This window comes from Nematolebias whitei, chromosome 13 (genome assembly GCF_014905685.2).
Source record: "Nematolebias whitei isolate Nwh7 chromosome 13, NemWhi1, whole genome shotgun sequence".
NCBI classification, from domain to species: domain Eukaryota; kingdom Metazoa; phylum Chordata; class Actinopteri; order Cyprinodontiformes; family Rivulidae; genus Nematolebias; species Nematolebias whitei.
Window position 1 is genome coordinate 30,255,714 of NC_056510.1, and position 16,126 is coordinate 30,271,839.

The window sequence follows — 16,126 nt, forward strand, 5'->3', positions numbered from 1 at the left end:
TTTTATTTATTTTTTTATTTTATTTAGCATCTGTAGGGATACACTATGGTAATTCCAATTTTCTGAGCCAATACGGACTTTCTATATATGTACAGCTCTGACCTTCCATAAAAAAATAAAAATAAAAAAATAAAAATTCTGATACAGATTTCTCTTAAAGAGCTATAATAAACAGAGTAAAAATTATCCATCAGTCCATTTCCCTTACCTTCTTTTCATTGTAGAACTGGGGCTCTTTTCCAAGTTTCACTTTGCAAGAAGCATTATTGCTAATCTTTTACACACACATATATATATATATATATATATATATATATATATATATATATATACATTTCTGTTACTTGGTTTTAATGTGCCAAATTTTTTTTGTCACACTCAAATTAATCATATGCCAATGTAGTTTAAAGTACAATATGTATTTATTTGTGCTGACAGGAGGAACGGCTGGCTCCTGCCCGCAGTCTGGCGGTTGTATTTTCAAGCATGGCGTTATCACCATCACTCCACAGGATCCTCGCTGCGCTACATCCCCCGTAGGGCAGTTCTCTACTGCCCTGGCAATGATGAACGAAAATTGAAGAAACTAGCCTTGCTGGATGTCGACTGTGTGGTGCTGGATTGTGAGGATGGTGTGGCTCTCACCAAAAAGGTAAAATAAACTCATTCATTTCTATGTGAAAACACAATTCACCGTTCGATTAAAAAAAAAGAAAGGAACACACATGAGCACTCACAGCTTTGTGACCCAGGCTGATTTTAATTTTATCTCCCTCCACCAAACAGGTGTTTGGTCTTAATCCCTGAAAAGAAAACTACGTAAGTGAGATGTTTAAAACAAGTACATTTCACCCCATTGTGGTTGAGAAAAAAGCTGTGGTTTCCCCCTCCATCAGTCCTTTAAAGCAAGGTGACCACTTCCCACTGGGTGAACAGTGGGAAAGCACCAGATGCAGCAGGTTAAAAGCATTCTCCTCCTACCCACTCAACCTCCTCATTGGCCCAGCTGAACTGCCCATGAAATTGTGATTGGAAAGTGGGATAAAGAAGGGGCTGGGGCAAAAAGTTAACCAACAAAGGTTTCTTAAGTCACGATAATAAAGATGATTGATATAGCTGGAGGCTGTTCCTGTAGGAGACAAAGACAATAAAATGATGGCCTGTGTGACTGACAGGCTGAAATTGTGACCCTGCAATGGTGTTAGTGGATGTTAGCTTTAGTCTTTATTATGCGTGAAAGAAGGGAGATGTGGAAAGGAATGCGTCACAGAAGACACTGTGCAATTTAGAAAAAATTTCAGAAGCTGGACTTCTGTCTAAAGTGTAACTCTACTTGATTCTCTAATCTGCCTACATATTATATTGCTGTATGTGTAACTGAGTTTGCAGGAAGTGATTGTATACTTTGAATATGACATGATTTGTTTCCCCTAGTTTATATGCATATATATATATATATATATATATATATATATCCTCTGTCTGCAATTAGCTGGTGAGTTGCACTTATCCGACTTATCCGCAGCGTATACGCTTTTACAATTTAAGTTAATAATCATATTTGTTACATGGAATTTCCATTCCTGTAAAATATCAAAAAATGTCTCTCAGCAGGTTATAACATCCAGCTGTAGCACTTTTGCTAATGCAAGTCAAAATACCAACAATCATTTCTGCTAAATAGAACTGTTCAACAATAGTTCTCTGCCTTATAATCCCAATGCTTTCTCCTATTTTCTGATGTCTTTATCAGCACTATACTGGACAAATGAAGGCATTTCACTGAATGTTTTTAATTCAATAACCTTAAGTAAAATGTGTTGTGATCTTAGACTTTTAATTCACTTGAAGTTTTTGGTGTTTTGCATTTTTGTGGTTATTAAAAAGTCCAATATGAATTATTTAAACCTGATTTAAATGTTGCTTTTCCTTTTGAATGATCATTGAGTTGTTTGTGAGTTCTGGAAATACCATTATGACAATTGTTTTAGATGTTACCTTTTTATTTAGTTTTATATTGTGTTATTTTGCTTTATGTATGAAACTTGATAAATTTGATTTTCAAAATATTTGTCCTTCATAAAAGTGTTGTGTTTTCTGTTAATGTGTTTATTTGTAGTAATTAAACCACCACAATAATTTTCACATCTTCTACTACTATATATTCATATTTTCTACTACCTGCCTGTCTGTCATTACTTTTGTGAGGTTATGAAAATGTATGCACATTTATATTTACCATAAGTGTATAATGTATTTTTTTAATACATCTCAAAATATGAAAATGTTGTGAAAAAGTTCAATTCGTTTTGTCAGTCATTTCAGAAAGTGAGACTCATTTATTACATAGATTCATTACACAGATTGAAATATTTCAAGCCTTTCTTTCCTGAAATTTTGATGAATATGGCTTACAGATAATGAAAACCCAAAGTTATGTGTCTCATAAAATGAGAAGATTGTGAAGAGGTCCAAAATTATAAACTCCTGGTGTCTCACCTTAATCAACTGCTTAACTCTCAAACATTAGCTACAAATGTTACATTCCTCAAGTCAAGCCACTCCTGAACCAGAGACATCAGAAGTGTCTTATCTGCTGAGGAGAGAAAGAACTGGACTGTTTCTCAGTGGTCCAATGTCCTCACTGACACTGAATGACACTCATCCTTCCTCTCCCTCCCTAGACTTATAAGGGTTCTTCAATTTTCTTCCAACAATTGGCACAAGGTTTATTAGTTGTTGTTTGTTTTTTTCCCCATCTTCCTGCATTTATTATATGTTTATTTTAGTGTTATTTCTCCATATTAAAAAAAAAAAAAAAAAAAAAATGTTTACTTTTTTCTTGCAAAACTTTAAAAAACAGTACCGGTTCTTTTATTTCAAATCACATGTAGAATTTGCTGGACATTCTTACTTCTTGCATGCAATCACTAAATTGTACAAGTGACAAAGATTTGCAGGAAGCTTTATAAACACACCCTGTGATGTATTTTTTAAGATGCATTCCAACTGATCTGAAAATGAATTAGAGATTTAACCGTTACAGTGCGAGTGTGTTTGTGCTGACGGTTTCTACCGTGTAAAACATTGCTGCAATTATATTCACCATGACAACCACACAGTCCGCACTGTGGGTTTGCCAATCCATGGAAGGCCTCAACAATGACTCAAAGTCTCGTAATGTACGTCTAATGGGAGAAAAGCACAGACTGAGCTTTCTAAATGTCATCCTGCAGCACTGTTTTTGTTGAAGGGCACAATGGACTTGGTGATCAGAAAATTTAGTCACTGAGTACACATGGATAAGCTTTAAATAGAGCTGCTGCTGACCACAACGTTTGACTGTGCTCCTTTCATTATCCTTCACCTTAAAAGAGAACAAGTATGTTTGTGCCAAAATAGTACATGGTAAAAATTAGTTTTCTGTTTCTCTTTAAACATTAGGAACGATTTGCTGTAATTCTCTGCCACTTTGACTTGAAAAACATTAGCTCTCTGCTTTGGAAGAGATGGTGACAGCTTAAGAGTTAGGGAGACGAGACAGGGAGTAAAGGGTAGGAGCCACCCAGAGTTTGCTAACTGTCACAATGGACCTGGAGGGGAGAGAAGAAGGAGGAGAGAGGGGAGGGCAGACAAGGCTGACTGCTCTAACACTCTTACACATATCATCATATCTGTATGATCAGTGGGGTGGAGGAATAGGGAGGGCAGGTTGAAACCCTGGAGCGGAACTGACGGCTACACCTGTCCTCTCTCCTCCTCTCTCCGTTGCCATCTTGTTCTCCATCGCCTGTCCCCCACACCTCCTCCCCCTTTTTATTGTCCTTAGGGTTAACATTGTTTATCTCTTCTCCCCCATGTTCTGTCTCTGTCTTTTAGTGCCCTTTGGTCCAGTATTCCTCCTGGTGTTTCGCTTTCTTCTTCTCTTTTCCCCACATGGGTCCCTCCATCCTCCGTGACTCCCCCCTGCCTCCTTGCCGCAGAGAGTCTTTCCTAATCCCTGGAAGTTTGAAACTAATGAAGTAACTGCTGAGCCGCTGCCACGGAGCTTGGTCCCAAACTATACTGTACTTCACACTCGATTTCCTCTCCAGATGGCATAGTGGCGCGGCCGACACAACAGGGAGCACCTCTCACACACCAGCGCGTGCATTCAAATGCACACAAGACAGGCAGGATGCAAACATGCACACGCATGATTGAATGTGTGAATGTCCGCGTGCGTCGGCGCTCACACATTGGCACAAAAACACAAATAGCAAAGAATAAACGAGAGGCTCAGGGGCATTCAACTCAGTGTGGACACATTTAAACCTACAGCACCCTGAACTGAAACACATCGCAGTGTTCACCTCTGGGTCTTCTGCATTTCCTCTGAGGCCTAAAACAACACAAATTAAGTCTGTTGAAGTGTGAAATGTGCCTCTTCTCTGGAGCGTCAGGCACTCAGCAGCCTCCAAAGCAGTTAAATCAGGAAGTGCACTTTTTAGCTGTACTAATTCAGATCTCTTGATGCTTCACCTTTCTGTAGGTTCTGAGTGTGTTTAATTGTGCCCTAGAGCGCAACTGCTGTGAAACAATTAGAGATCAACATTTTATTACAGTACTCTGTGTTTCGTCCCACAATCTGGATCGTTTTCATTCATTCTGCAGCTCAGTCAACCAAAACATTATGGTGCATAATACATCAGTGAATGTCCTGTTTCTACCCATCTGATCTGGTATAAATTACAGTATCAAGTTTTCTGGTTTCCAATATAAAATGACAGTTTTATGGGCCATTTTTAAGACAAAATGTTACATAACTTTCAACTAGTAACTTTTTGTTACTAATTTCAGAAACAGATACTGTCTAACTCTGAACGCTAGGAAACGCCTTGTAACTGCGACGTTCCTTCCCTCCACTGACTACATTGACGTTATTTACATGAACGTCCCTACAAGCACCCTGCAGATGTTGGACGCTGTCTATCATGGTGCACTAAGATTCATAACTGGCTGTAACTACTGTACCCACCACTGCACCCTGTATTCACTGGTTAACTGGTCATCAACTTCACGCAGATTCTCTCACTGGTACATTTTCATCTTTAAATCACTTCTTGGTCTGTCGCCTTCATTTATCTCCTCCTACATGTCTCTGCGTGAGTGCAGCTACAGCGTGCGCTCTCAGGACATTATTACATGCAGTGTCCCCTCAGTGCAGACTGAGCTAGGCAAAAGTTTCTTCTACTCTGCTCCTGTTTCTTGGAACAACTTGCAAAAAGATCTGAAGCTCTCAACCTTGACCTCTCTAAGAGGCTTTAAACATCTGTTAAGTTCCTGGGAAAACCAATGCATACATGTTACTGTTTTTAGTATTCTACATCGCCTTACAACCTAGATGTTTTTTTGCTACTTTTCCTTTTAATTACCATTTTATTTTCACTTGTTAAAAAACATAAATAAATATGTATGCATCCTTTATGATTGTCTGTTGTTGTCTTTGTTGTCCAGTGTTGTCATCACTCTTTGTTAAAATCAGGTCTATTGTGGAAATGAGTCCCCAAGACTCAGTGGAATTAACTTGTATAAATAAAGATTGAATGAATGAATAACTGAGACACAAAGTCAGTTCTCATTATTTTATATGTTTTTATGTAACCAAACATTTGCAGTATTTTGAAGTACTCTTGAATAATAGTTCCTACATATTTCTGAAAGCCTTTTAAAGTTTTTCAATAGACTGTGGCTGCTTTTTCACAAGTTTTCTCTCTAATACTTGGACCATTTTCAGGTCATTTTTGTTGTTTGTTTGTTAAACCCCTTAATTCTGAACTTTAACAATAATTTAGGCAAAGAAAAGCCCCTGAAGTCAAAGGATGAACTAGTGTTGTGTCAATGCATAACTTAGGAAATAACCTTTTTTAAATGGATAATCTGGATCTTTGTTACTAGCAGCTTGTCATAAAGCCAAAATTTGTTTTCACTTCTTACATGAATCTAACAAGAAATGGTTAAGTTGACCTTGACACAAAGATAGTATTCAGCACCATCGTGGCAATTCCCAAAGAGCTAAACTTGGCATATGGTATAATGATGCATCGCTCCTTTGTTAGATTTTTTTTTTCCCCCTTGGGGGGGGGGGTGGTATTTATTTCTTTAAATCATAACTTTTAAGCTAAGTCGTAGGCCCTACACTACTTTTTTGTCTTCCACTAGTCCACTTTTATCATTTTTTCACCACATGCTGTCAGAGTCAGAATACCTGGAGAACCATTGATCAAGACTGTTTTATATGACTGAATGGAAGCAAAATTTAAAGTAATCGGTGGTTAAAATTTTGCACACAGCACTTGAGTTAAATAGCAACTGAATGCATTGTCTAAAGCTCTTTTACAGTGAGACAAAAACATTTATTTTCAGTATCATGGTTTTGTCATTAAATATGCTCAGTTGCACCATTTACCAGCGGTCTGGCGATGGTCCTCTTATGCTTTCATCATAGGCAGTTGAGTGAAGAACAAATCACTGTGGAGTGGACAACATTATTACAGTCTATTACCTTTGTCTGATTGTCAGTCAGCATGAACCATGGCCTGCATGAACTGACTGACACCAGAGATTTTCAACTTAACATAAATTATGCAGCCAACTGTCAACTGCTACATGACCTCGATTCAGTGCTCAGTTCCACAGGACACTGACAACGCTGCTCTCCTTTTAAAGGTGGATTCAAATGAATAAATCCTTGACAGAAAGTGCTCATGGGAAATAACCTCTACTAACTGAGTTATGACTGATGAATGTTTCTATTTGGTGTGTATTAAGTGAATATATTTGCATTATACATGCATGTGTGTGTAAGCATACCTGTATGCTCGACATCTCACAGAACCCCAGAAACTTGAAAAAAACTGTCAGACTTTCAAGAATTGCAAACAATACAGTATAGGGCCTTTTCCACAGCTCCTCTTCAGCCTGGTTCGACTCGGTTCAACTCCACCCGGTTCAGTACACATTGTGTTTCCATAGCCCCTTTCAGTACCGGTTCCAGTAGGAAAGGCCCTTCTTTCGGACGACTGTATGTTCATATTCTCATTGTATCTTGGTGCAATGCCAATAAAGTTTTTTTCTGATTCTGATTCTGAAGGGTTCAAATTGATGTCACGCGCCTTACCAGCTGGTGGCGGTACTGAAAGGGGCTATGGAAACACAATGTTGCATACCAAGTAAAACTACAGCATTACAGTGGCCTCATCTTAAACATCTGGCTAGTAAAATGACTGCTTTGCAATACTGTGAAGTAGGTTTGCTCATTGGTTTTGACTGTCCTTCTGCTTTGGCTCCCTTAGCAGTTGTTGTTGGTGAAGAAAATGAACCTTTTGCTCAGAAAAGTGCTCTTGGTTGGAGTATTATTGGGGCAGCCAATCCTCATCTGGATCGGCATGGTAATCAAAGATTTGTACATAGAGTGGAGGTGAAAGAAATGCCAGCTTGAAGTTGGATTTCAGTGAAAGAAAACTAGAAGGACAATGTGTTTCCCAAGACAATGTTCATTTTATACAACTTTTGAGTGAAATCATTGAACAAAAGGATGATAGACATTTGGAGATGTCCCTTCCATTTAAAGGACCATGTCTTCCTGTGTCGCCAGATAATAAAAGTATAGCTACTGTTCGTTTACAGCATTTGAAGAGGAGGCTAAAATCAAATAGTCAGTTCTACAATCAGTATAGGACATTTATGGAGTCCATCATTAGCCATGGTGATGCTGAACTATCTCCTAACTCACTTACCCTTGATGGCTGTGTATGGTACTTAACCTCATCATGGGGTGTGTCATCTGAAAAAAAAAAACAACAGATAGGTTAATAGTTTGATTGCTCAGCTACATTTTGCGGTATCTCTTTGAATGATACTCTGTTGACAGTTCCATATTTGATTAACTATTTGATTGGAATCCTTCTGCATTTTAGAAAGGAAGCGGTTGCTATTATTTGTGACATTGAAAGGATGTTCCACCAGTTTTATGTTACATCAAAGCATCGTTGTTATCTGAGGTTCCTGTGGTGGGAGCAAGGAGTCTTAGAGAATGAGCCTAAAGAATATCAAATGAAGGTTCACCTTTTTGATGCTGCCTCCTTTCCAAGCTGTGCTAATTTTGGTCTGAATTATTTGGCATTTGGCACAACAGAGGTCAAGGTTTCCAGTTGCATCAGCATTTGTGGAAAATATTTTTTTATGTTTATGATGGGTTAATCAGTGTCCCTACAACTAAGGATGCTACTAAATTAATAAGTGAAATGCAGAAACTGTGCAAAGACGGTAGCTTGAGACTTCACAAATTTAATTCTAATAAGCATGAAGTTCTAAGATGGTGTGGACCTATCTGCTGATCTTAAGCCTGATTTGGCACCAACTGAACATACCGTGGGAATGCAGTAGGGATGGGACTGATCCGATCCAGTATCTGTATCGGCCTCCGATACCAGCATAATTTACATTTCGGATTTTTCCGATCCAACCTGCAGAGATTTCCGATCCATGATGCATGTTGGCTTCAAACTATGGAATGAATTTCCTGAATGGAGACGTGTCTCATAAACCCAGAGTAATAAGACCCGCCTCACATTCAGGAAATCCATTTCATAGTTTGCAGCCAGCGACAACATGAGGGCTGAGTTAGCAGCACTGTGGCAAACGGCTAACCAACTTTTAATCTAAACATGTCCGCTGTGTGGAAGTATTTTACACTAGAAACACCACAAAGCAAGACAGCAACGTGCAATGTCTGCAGAGCCATAGCGCCACATTAAACTGTGGTAAAGTTAGTTTTACGTTGGACATTCGAGCTCCATGGCTGCAGCGGGGCACTACTCTTACTCAACTCGAAACAGGCAACTCGACCCCGGCCAGCCGCGTCCTATCTGCCCGTCTCTGAGGAGGGGCAGACTGCGCACAGCTAACCAAAATCAGGCTGCTTGCTTCGGATTGAACAAGAAGAAGACATCGCTGAAGCCACTGAGCTCGAATGTTTACTGAGAAGTTGCTAAACTTCATCGTAATTAATGACCAACCACTATCAGTTGTAGAAAAAGAAGGATTTCCTAGCTTGATACTTGCAGCCAAGATATAGTTTGCCCTCCAGGATATAGTAATCAGTACAACATTAGACAATCATAAAAATAAAAATAAACATGATTTGAAAATTACAAGAAAATTATTATTAAAAAAAAAATACAGCTACATTATAAAGTGATTTAAAATACAAAAAAACAGGAACATGTCTGTTGGTTTATGCCATGAACTTAGCAGATGTTTAAAGCCATTTAACATTTTATTTTATTTTATTTTATTCATTTATTTATTCATTTAAAAGAAGCAAAATAAACAAAACAAATTCATCAAAAATAAAACTTTGTATGAAAAGAGTACAGAAAGAAGACAAAAATTCTTATATCAGCCCCTTAGTTTAAAAAATATATAAAATAACTTTAAACAGTCACTTAAATTAGTCACTTTACTATCCACTTTAAAGCTAGGAATAAAAAAAAAATGTTTTGTGTTAGCAAAATTTAATTCTAATTTTAAAACTTATTCAACATTAATAAAACTTATCTCAAGTTGCCTTTTTGGACATGCATGCATGTATTTGTACAAATTGTACTTGAGAGGAGATTATTACAGCCTCATATAAAATCAATGTTGATGATGATATCGGAACTGGATCGGTATCGGCCAATATCCAGATTTAGGTATCGGGATCGGATCGGAAGTTTAAAAAATGTGGATCGGTGCATCCCTAGTATGCAGTGGCATGTTGAAAGTGAAAGTGTTTAACCTGATGCATGCTCAATAATCCAGGTAGAAAAATCCAAAAAAGTTCAATCTGGTCCTCTGGACATTCAAAAAAAAAAAACTAAACAAAGCAAAAAATATATAGAAATGTTTCGTCTCTCATCCGAGAGACTTCCTCAGTCTGAGGTGCTGTATGTCCAGAGGACCAGATTGAACTTTTTTGGATGAAAGTGTTTAAGTTTTCACACAGATCTGAGCAATAAACCTGATACACGCCACAGTATTTTGTCAGAAATAGCCTCTCTGTATGATTCATTGGGACTTCTTTCACCATTCATTTTGAATGGGAAGTGTATCTTACAAGATCTGTGCCACAGAAGTATTGGGTGGGATGACCCTCAGCCTGAAGACTTGCTTGGATGTTGGGAGAAGTGGAAGTCCAGCCTTCAGGTTGTGAAGGGGTTATTGATACCAAGATGTTATCATCCCCAAGGATTTGGAAAAAAAATGTTAAAACAGAGCTACACCACTTTTCAGATGCTAGTAGCATAGCATATGGTGCATGCTCCTACCCCAGATTGGAGAATGAGGAAGGTGAGATCCATTGTGTTTTGATCATGGCTAAAGCCAGAGTTGCTCCATAGAAAATCACAGCAATTCCCCGTCTTGAGCTCCCAGCTGCAGTGGTTGCTGCTAGGTTAAGTTTTTTTGTTCAAATCAGAACTTAATATGAAGATAGACGCAGAGTTTTTCTGGACTTATTCACTAGTAGTATTGTCATATATTAACAATGAGGCAAGACAGTTTCATGTATTTGTGGCAAATTGAGTCCAGGTAATGAGACAACACAAGTCCAAGTCAATGGCATCACATTGACACCACTAAAAATCCAGCAGATTATGTGTCAAGAAGGCTTTGTGCCTCTGAGATTTTGACAACTAACTGGCTAATGGGTCTTGAATTTTTGTGGAAGAAAGAGAGGAACAGGGAATTTAAATCATGCCCTGAGCTGTTGGTTGGTGATCCAGAGGTTAAAGTTGTTCAGACGTACCGCCGCAACGGGCCAGCCCGCTCAACAACATGTCTACTAAAACTAATGTGTCATCAGTTCTCGCCCTGACAGATGACAATATAGCCAATCAGTGATGGAGAAAGGTCAGGGGAGCTTTGCTATGAACCAATAGTGATAAATGATTGGTTGAAATGTGTTTTGTAGGTTAACTCAAAAACCGCCAATCTGACTCCAAATCCACCCAATTTATCCTCACTCGCCCAATGCAATTTTTACCCGCAAAATCAGAATGAAAACCGTCCAATCTGGCAACACTGGTTTCAGGGTCTTCTTCTTCTAATATGTTTAGTGGTGGCTAGTAAATAGCTTAAGGAAGCACTACCGTCACCAGCTGGTAAGGCAAGTTGGATTCTGGACACGCCTTCAGAACCGGTCCTGAAAGTGTGGTGGAAAATGCAACGTGTAACAAGCTGATCTGAGCCGAGCCAAACCGGCCTGAAGAGGAGCGGTGGAAAAGGGGCATTTTAGGTTCTCCCAGAAGAGCTGGTGGCTGGGGAAAAAGATGTCTGGGCCTGCCTGCTTAAACTGCTGCCACTGTGACCCAACTACAGAACAAGTGGAAGGTAATGGATGGATGGATTTGGTAGTGGATTTTTCATAGAAAGCTTATGAACTGTTAATAGCTTACACAGTGTAGATAACTCTTTGTTTGGCTTTAGATTGGAGAAATGTATTATAATTTTTACCTTATTGACAAGCTAGCTGTTAATCACAATAGAGCCAAGACTGAAGTGGATTCCTGCCATCTTACCATACCGTACCATACCATGCCATTTTTTTATAGAGCGCTTAAAACAGCTACAAGGCCAACCAAAGTGCTGTACAGACAGAACAACAGACAACACACAAAGCAATATATAAAATGAAGTGAATCAAAAATATAGACATAAAAACGATGCAGATAATAAATATGACGACCAACCAGTGTGGAGCGTACAGGTTCAAAACACAGATCCTCTGGTGTTGAAAGCTACTGAATAGTAGTGAGTTTTTAAACGGGATTTGAAAACCGAGAGGGAGGGAGCCTGTCTGACAAGCAGAGGTAACTCGTTCCAAAGTCTTGGTCCTGCTACAGAGAAGGCCCTGTCACCTCTGCGCTTAAGACGAGTTCCTGGAACTGTGAGGAGCAATTGGTCCGCTGACCTCAGGGAACATGGTGGGACATACGGTTGTAGCAGATCGGGGGGGTGGGGGGGGAGACTGTTCAGTGATTTGAAGACATACAGGAGTATTTTGAACTGGATTTGAAAGTGAACCGGAGGTGAATCTTAAACTATTGCCACTCTCTAAAGTCCCATAGAGAATTTTTTTTAATAGAAATTCATGCAAATACAATTTTACAAATTTTACTCCACTGTCAGTTTCTCATGAAAAAAAAAAAAGTCTAATTGTTGTATTTATATTTCTGTTGGAATTTTCCCAAGCTGCTCTAAACATTCTACAGCTAAGTACTGCAGCTATTTGCACTTGTAGACAACCAAAGCCTTCTGTGTAAATATCCATGTAATGTGAAATTGATAGCAATGCAAAAGTTTTTACAATCAGAATCAGAATAAACTTTATTGGCATTGCACCGAGATACAACGTGAACATGTACGTACAGTCGTCCGAAAGATGGGCAGAGTGCACGAAGCTGCAACTATAGTAAGTGTGGCCTTTTCTTATTCTTATTCAGAATAATATTTTTGAGATAGGAAAAGGGGGAGAAACATGAGGGTATAGTGGTATTACAAAAAAAGATCTTTCACATCTTGTCTATCAGGACATGATTTGAGACATCAAAAAAAAACTCTACCAGCAAGCACAATTAAAACATGATTACATTTGCATTTGACATGGTGTTTGCTATAAAAATGTTAGACTAAATTTGTTGTAAGCCAGCAATAGTCTGCTTTTGACATGAACTACCTTGCCATTTTTATCAAGGTTAAACTCACTTTCTGCAAACTCAAAAAGCTCTCTACAACAAGTAAGATATTAATTATTTATAAACTTTTCCACAGAATCCTACTTTAAAATTCTGTAATATCCCTTTCACTTGAACCAGGTGGGGGACATCAAAACTCATGTAAGCATGTTCTTTCCAATTGGTTTTGTGAATCATGATGTTTTTAGGTCAAAACATCAAGTTTCCAAACTCTGCAAATGAATTTGTAGGAAGTAACATATCCAGAGAATATATCAAATGGAATACTTTTTTTTGCACTTTTTCTAAATGAATGCATGTCTCTTCTAAGCTCATTGTTTCAAACCTCTCCAGTGCAGAATGTTATACACGGTCAACTTAATACAGTAAATATTGTTTAATGGGTAATTAGTACAGTATAGTAACTTTGTGTAATACCTTGCATGTTTTTCTGCTTTAGGCTGTCTGTTCTCACCTGCATTGACAAGCTGGGATGTTTTACAAATTTTGCCTCCTCTGTTTGGTTGCTTGCAGAATGTCTTGTTGTCTGTCCTGACAGGATAATGCCTAACACAGTGTGCCTCCAACTGACAGATTCAAGGCTTGAATCTCCTCCTGTTACATCTCAGTTATTAGCATAGCCTGACTTAGACAGTCATCTCGCGCCAGCTTTTTGTAAAGCAGCCTGTCACTTGTCAGAACATATTCACAATGACTTGAGTCCTGCTAACCGTCACCCATACGCATGCATACACACACTCATTGACGAAGACACACAAACAAATGTGTACGCAGTCAGGCAGGCAGCCCTGTTAGAGTCTAGAACTCATTTTAAATGGCATTGTGAGTTGCACTGCAGGGTGCAAAATGCCAACACTTAAAATGTAAAACAAAAGAGAGACAAACCATTACAATTATTATTTCTCGTGATCTACTGCTTTATTCACATGCAACATACCCGGTATGTAGAAATATATAATCCATCCGTCTGTCTCACAATCCATCCATTCATACATACATACATTCATCCATCCTCACTTCTTTACTTCCTGATTAACTGTTATGGAAACATACCGGTAAGTTAGTGACTGTGTGATTGTGAATTAAATTATCAATTGTTTTTATAAATGTTGACAATTCAGACATCAATGGACTAACTTTTAATGTTGCAAATAATTAAATTACTGCTTGCAATAGATTTTTTTCATCAGCAATTATTGATCACAAATTATTTTCATTCATCCATTACTTCTAAAACATGTACATCACACACATTTTTCCCCTATTTTTTGTTTAATGCTTATTATATTTCTGTCTGGAGTAAGAAATGATACAAATCCAGTGTATTGACTGGGTGAACCAGTCTCTCCATATAGGCAATGTTGGAGTTGCTTGTTTTAGACAGCTTGACAGGAGGGCTAGACATCTGTGATCTATCACCGAAGAGGAAACTGGCCCTGCTGTGGACTGTGCACACATCAGTTTGGATGCTCCAGTCTGATGTGGTGTCTATAAGGCAGCAGCCATGCTGTGTCACATATACACAGCACTCTGTAGGATCCTCAGCGTCAAGGCACAGGCTTTGTGTTAAGCAGCTGCCCTCGCTCTCCTGGAAGGTCAGCCTCTCTGCATTTGAAAAGTGTCTTGTGTGTATCTATGCGTTCTGCGGCCCCGTCTGCCTGACTGTCTGCTTGCAAGCTTGCCTGCCTGTGTGTGTCAGCCTCTAATGATGAGCATGATGGAGGGAATCAAAGGGTAGATAGAGCTGACGTTGAGGCGAGCTATCCGTGGGAGATCAGGTGATTGGGGAGGGAGCTTTGAAACAACTTGTTGGATGGCTGTCCATTAATGTAAAATATCTTTGTTTCAAAGGGCTTTATTCAAGCTTGGAGTAGAAAAGACCATTGGGGTCAAGGTGTCTGCCAGACTATTCTTTGGATAGAAAGGGAGATGAAAGTGAGGGTAGTGCATCATCACCTGGCCATTTCTCCCCTTAAGGGTTTAGCAATACTGTTGCAAAACAAGTGGTCATCTTTGCAATGTGTGTGTTTATATTAAACTCAAAATGGTTTTATTCATGGATTCATGAACATGGTCTGTTTGAAATGAAAGCTTGGAACACTAATGTCTATTTGATCTCTGAATTTTATAAAGCACAGTTTTCAGCCATATCTGGATCTTTGTGTGTCTAATTTGGTTCAGGATCAGTGTCCTTTCAGCACACAAATCAGCCTGTAGTTCTCACAGATCAATTTTCTCCTATCACCATAAACAATAAGGGAACAGCCAGAATTTTATCCACCAAGTAGCAGGTTTATGATTGGTGATTTACGGCTGCATAAACTGCCCCATCCGTTTTAAGTTACAACGATACAGTAGCAGGTCTTTCTTAGCTGCTGAGAATGGCAGTAAGAAGTATTGAGACAGAGCAACATGTGAGTCAAAGATCACAGTGTACTCATCTGATGGTGTACCAATCCCCCTGGTCTCATTGAGTGAGGCAAATGCAAGATATAGATGACACATCAGCCTGCTCATGACCCCTCTTAAATCTGAGCAAATCTTTTATACGTAGTTTGATACTGTATTTTATTGTTACTGTGTTCTACATTCCAGAACATCAGAGCCTGAACTGTTTAGCTCTATGACCCATGAAGGGTTCTCACAAGCTCTCATACTGAACTGAAGCTGACTTTGGTCCTTGGTAGATTTTTACAAGGGGTTTTGATTTATGAGTACTTCTCTCTTTATCATTCTCTACCAAACCAGTTCTTGTGTTTTTGTAGTTATCAGTGTCACACTTGAGTTTTTTTAACACTGATAAAAAGAAGTGACTGGTCAATACTTATGCAGCCAACTCACCATTAATGAGTGTTTTATCACACAACATACCACATTTCGCATCATCCTTTTGGACTATAGTTACCACTTTGTTTGATTAATAGGCAACTCTCAAAGTAGCTTGTTTAAAACCATAGTCATTTGAAGTAAAAAAAAAAAAAAGAAAAAAAAAAACTCAAGTAATTTGTTTTTCGACAGAAGTTTAAATCAGGAAAGAGAATCTCAGTTTAAATAGACACATGCATACAGAAAACAATCAAAAGATCCAGCCACTGATGTGAGCTGACAACTTATAAGCTACTGTTTCCTCATGCTGCTTAACTCAGACCACATTTTTTCCCACAGAGCCTTTCCTCACCCTAGTCTATTTTTTTTCACTCCTGTAGCCACGACATCTGGTTTGAGTATTGTCATGTGCTGCTCAGTTACTGATAGAAGTTAGGTGTATGGCTTCTTTTTTTTTTTTTTATCTTTAATTTGCTTCTTGTTCAGCTGAGACAATTCAGATGATAAAGAAACAACCTAAG

At 38.6% G+C, this 16,126-nt stretch overlaps 1 protein-coding gene across 1 annotated transcript in view; it reads left to right on the top strand.

The window, feature by feature from the left end:
• The window catches only part of clybl (citrate lyase beta like), a 119,134-nt gene that overhangs the window by 64,582 nt on the left and 38,426 nt on the right, over positions 1-16,126 (top strand). Inside the window, exon 2 of the mRNA XM_037686597.1 lies at positions 439-652. Coding sequence (XP_037542525.1) covers positions 439-652 — 214 coding nt within the window. The remainder of the gene's footprint in view (positions 1-438; positions 653-16,126) is intronic.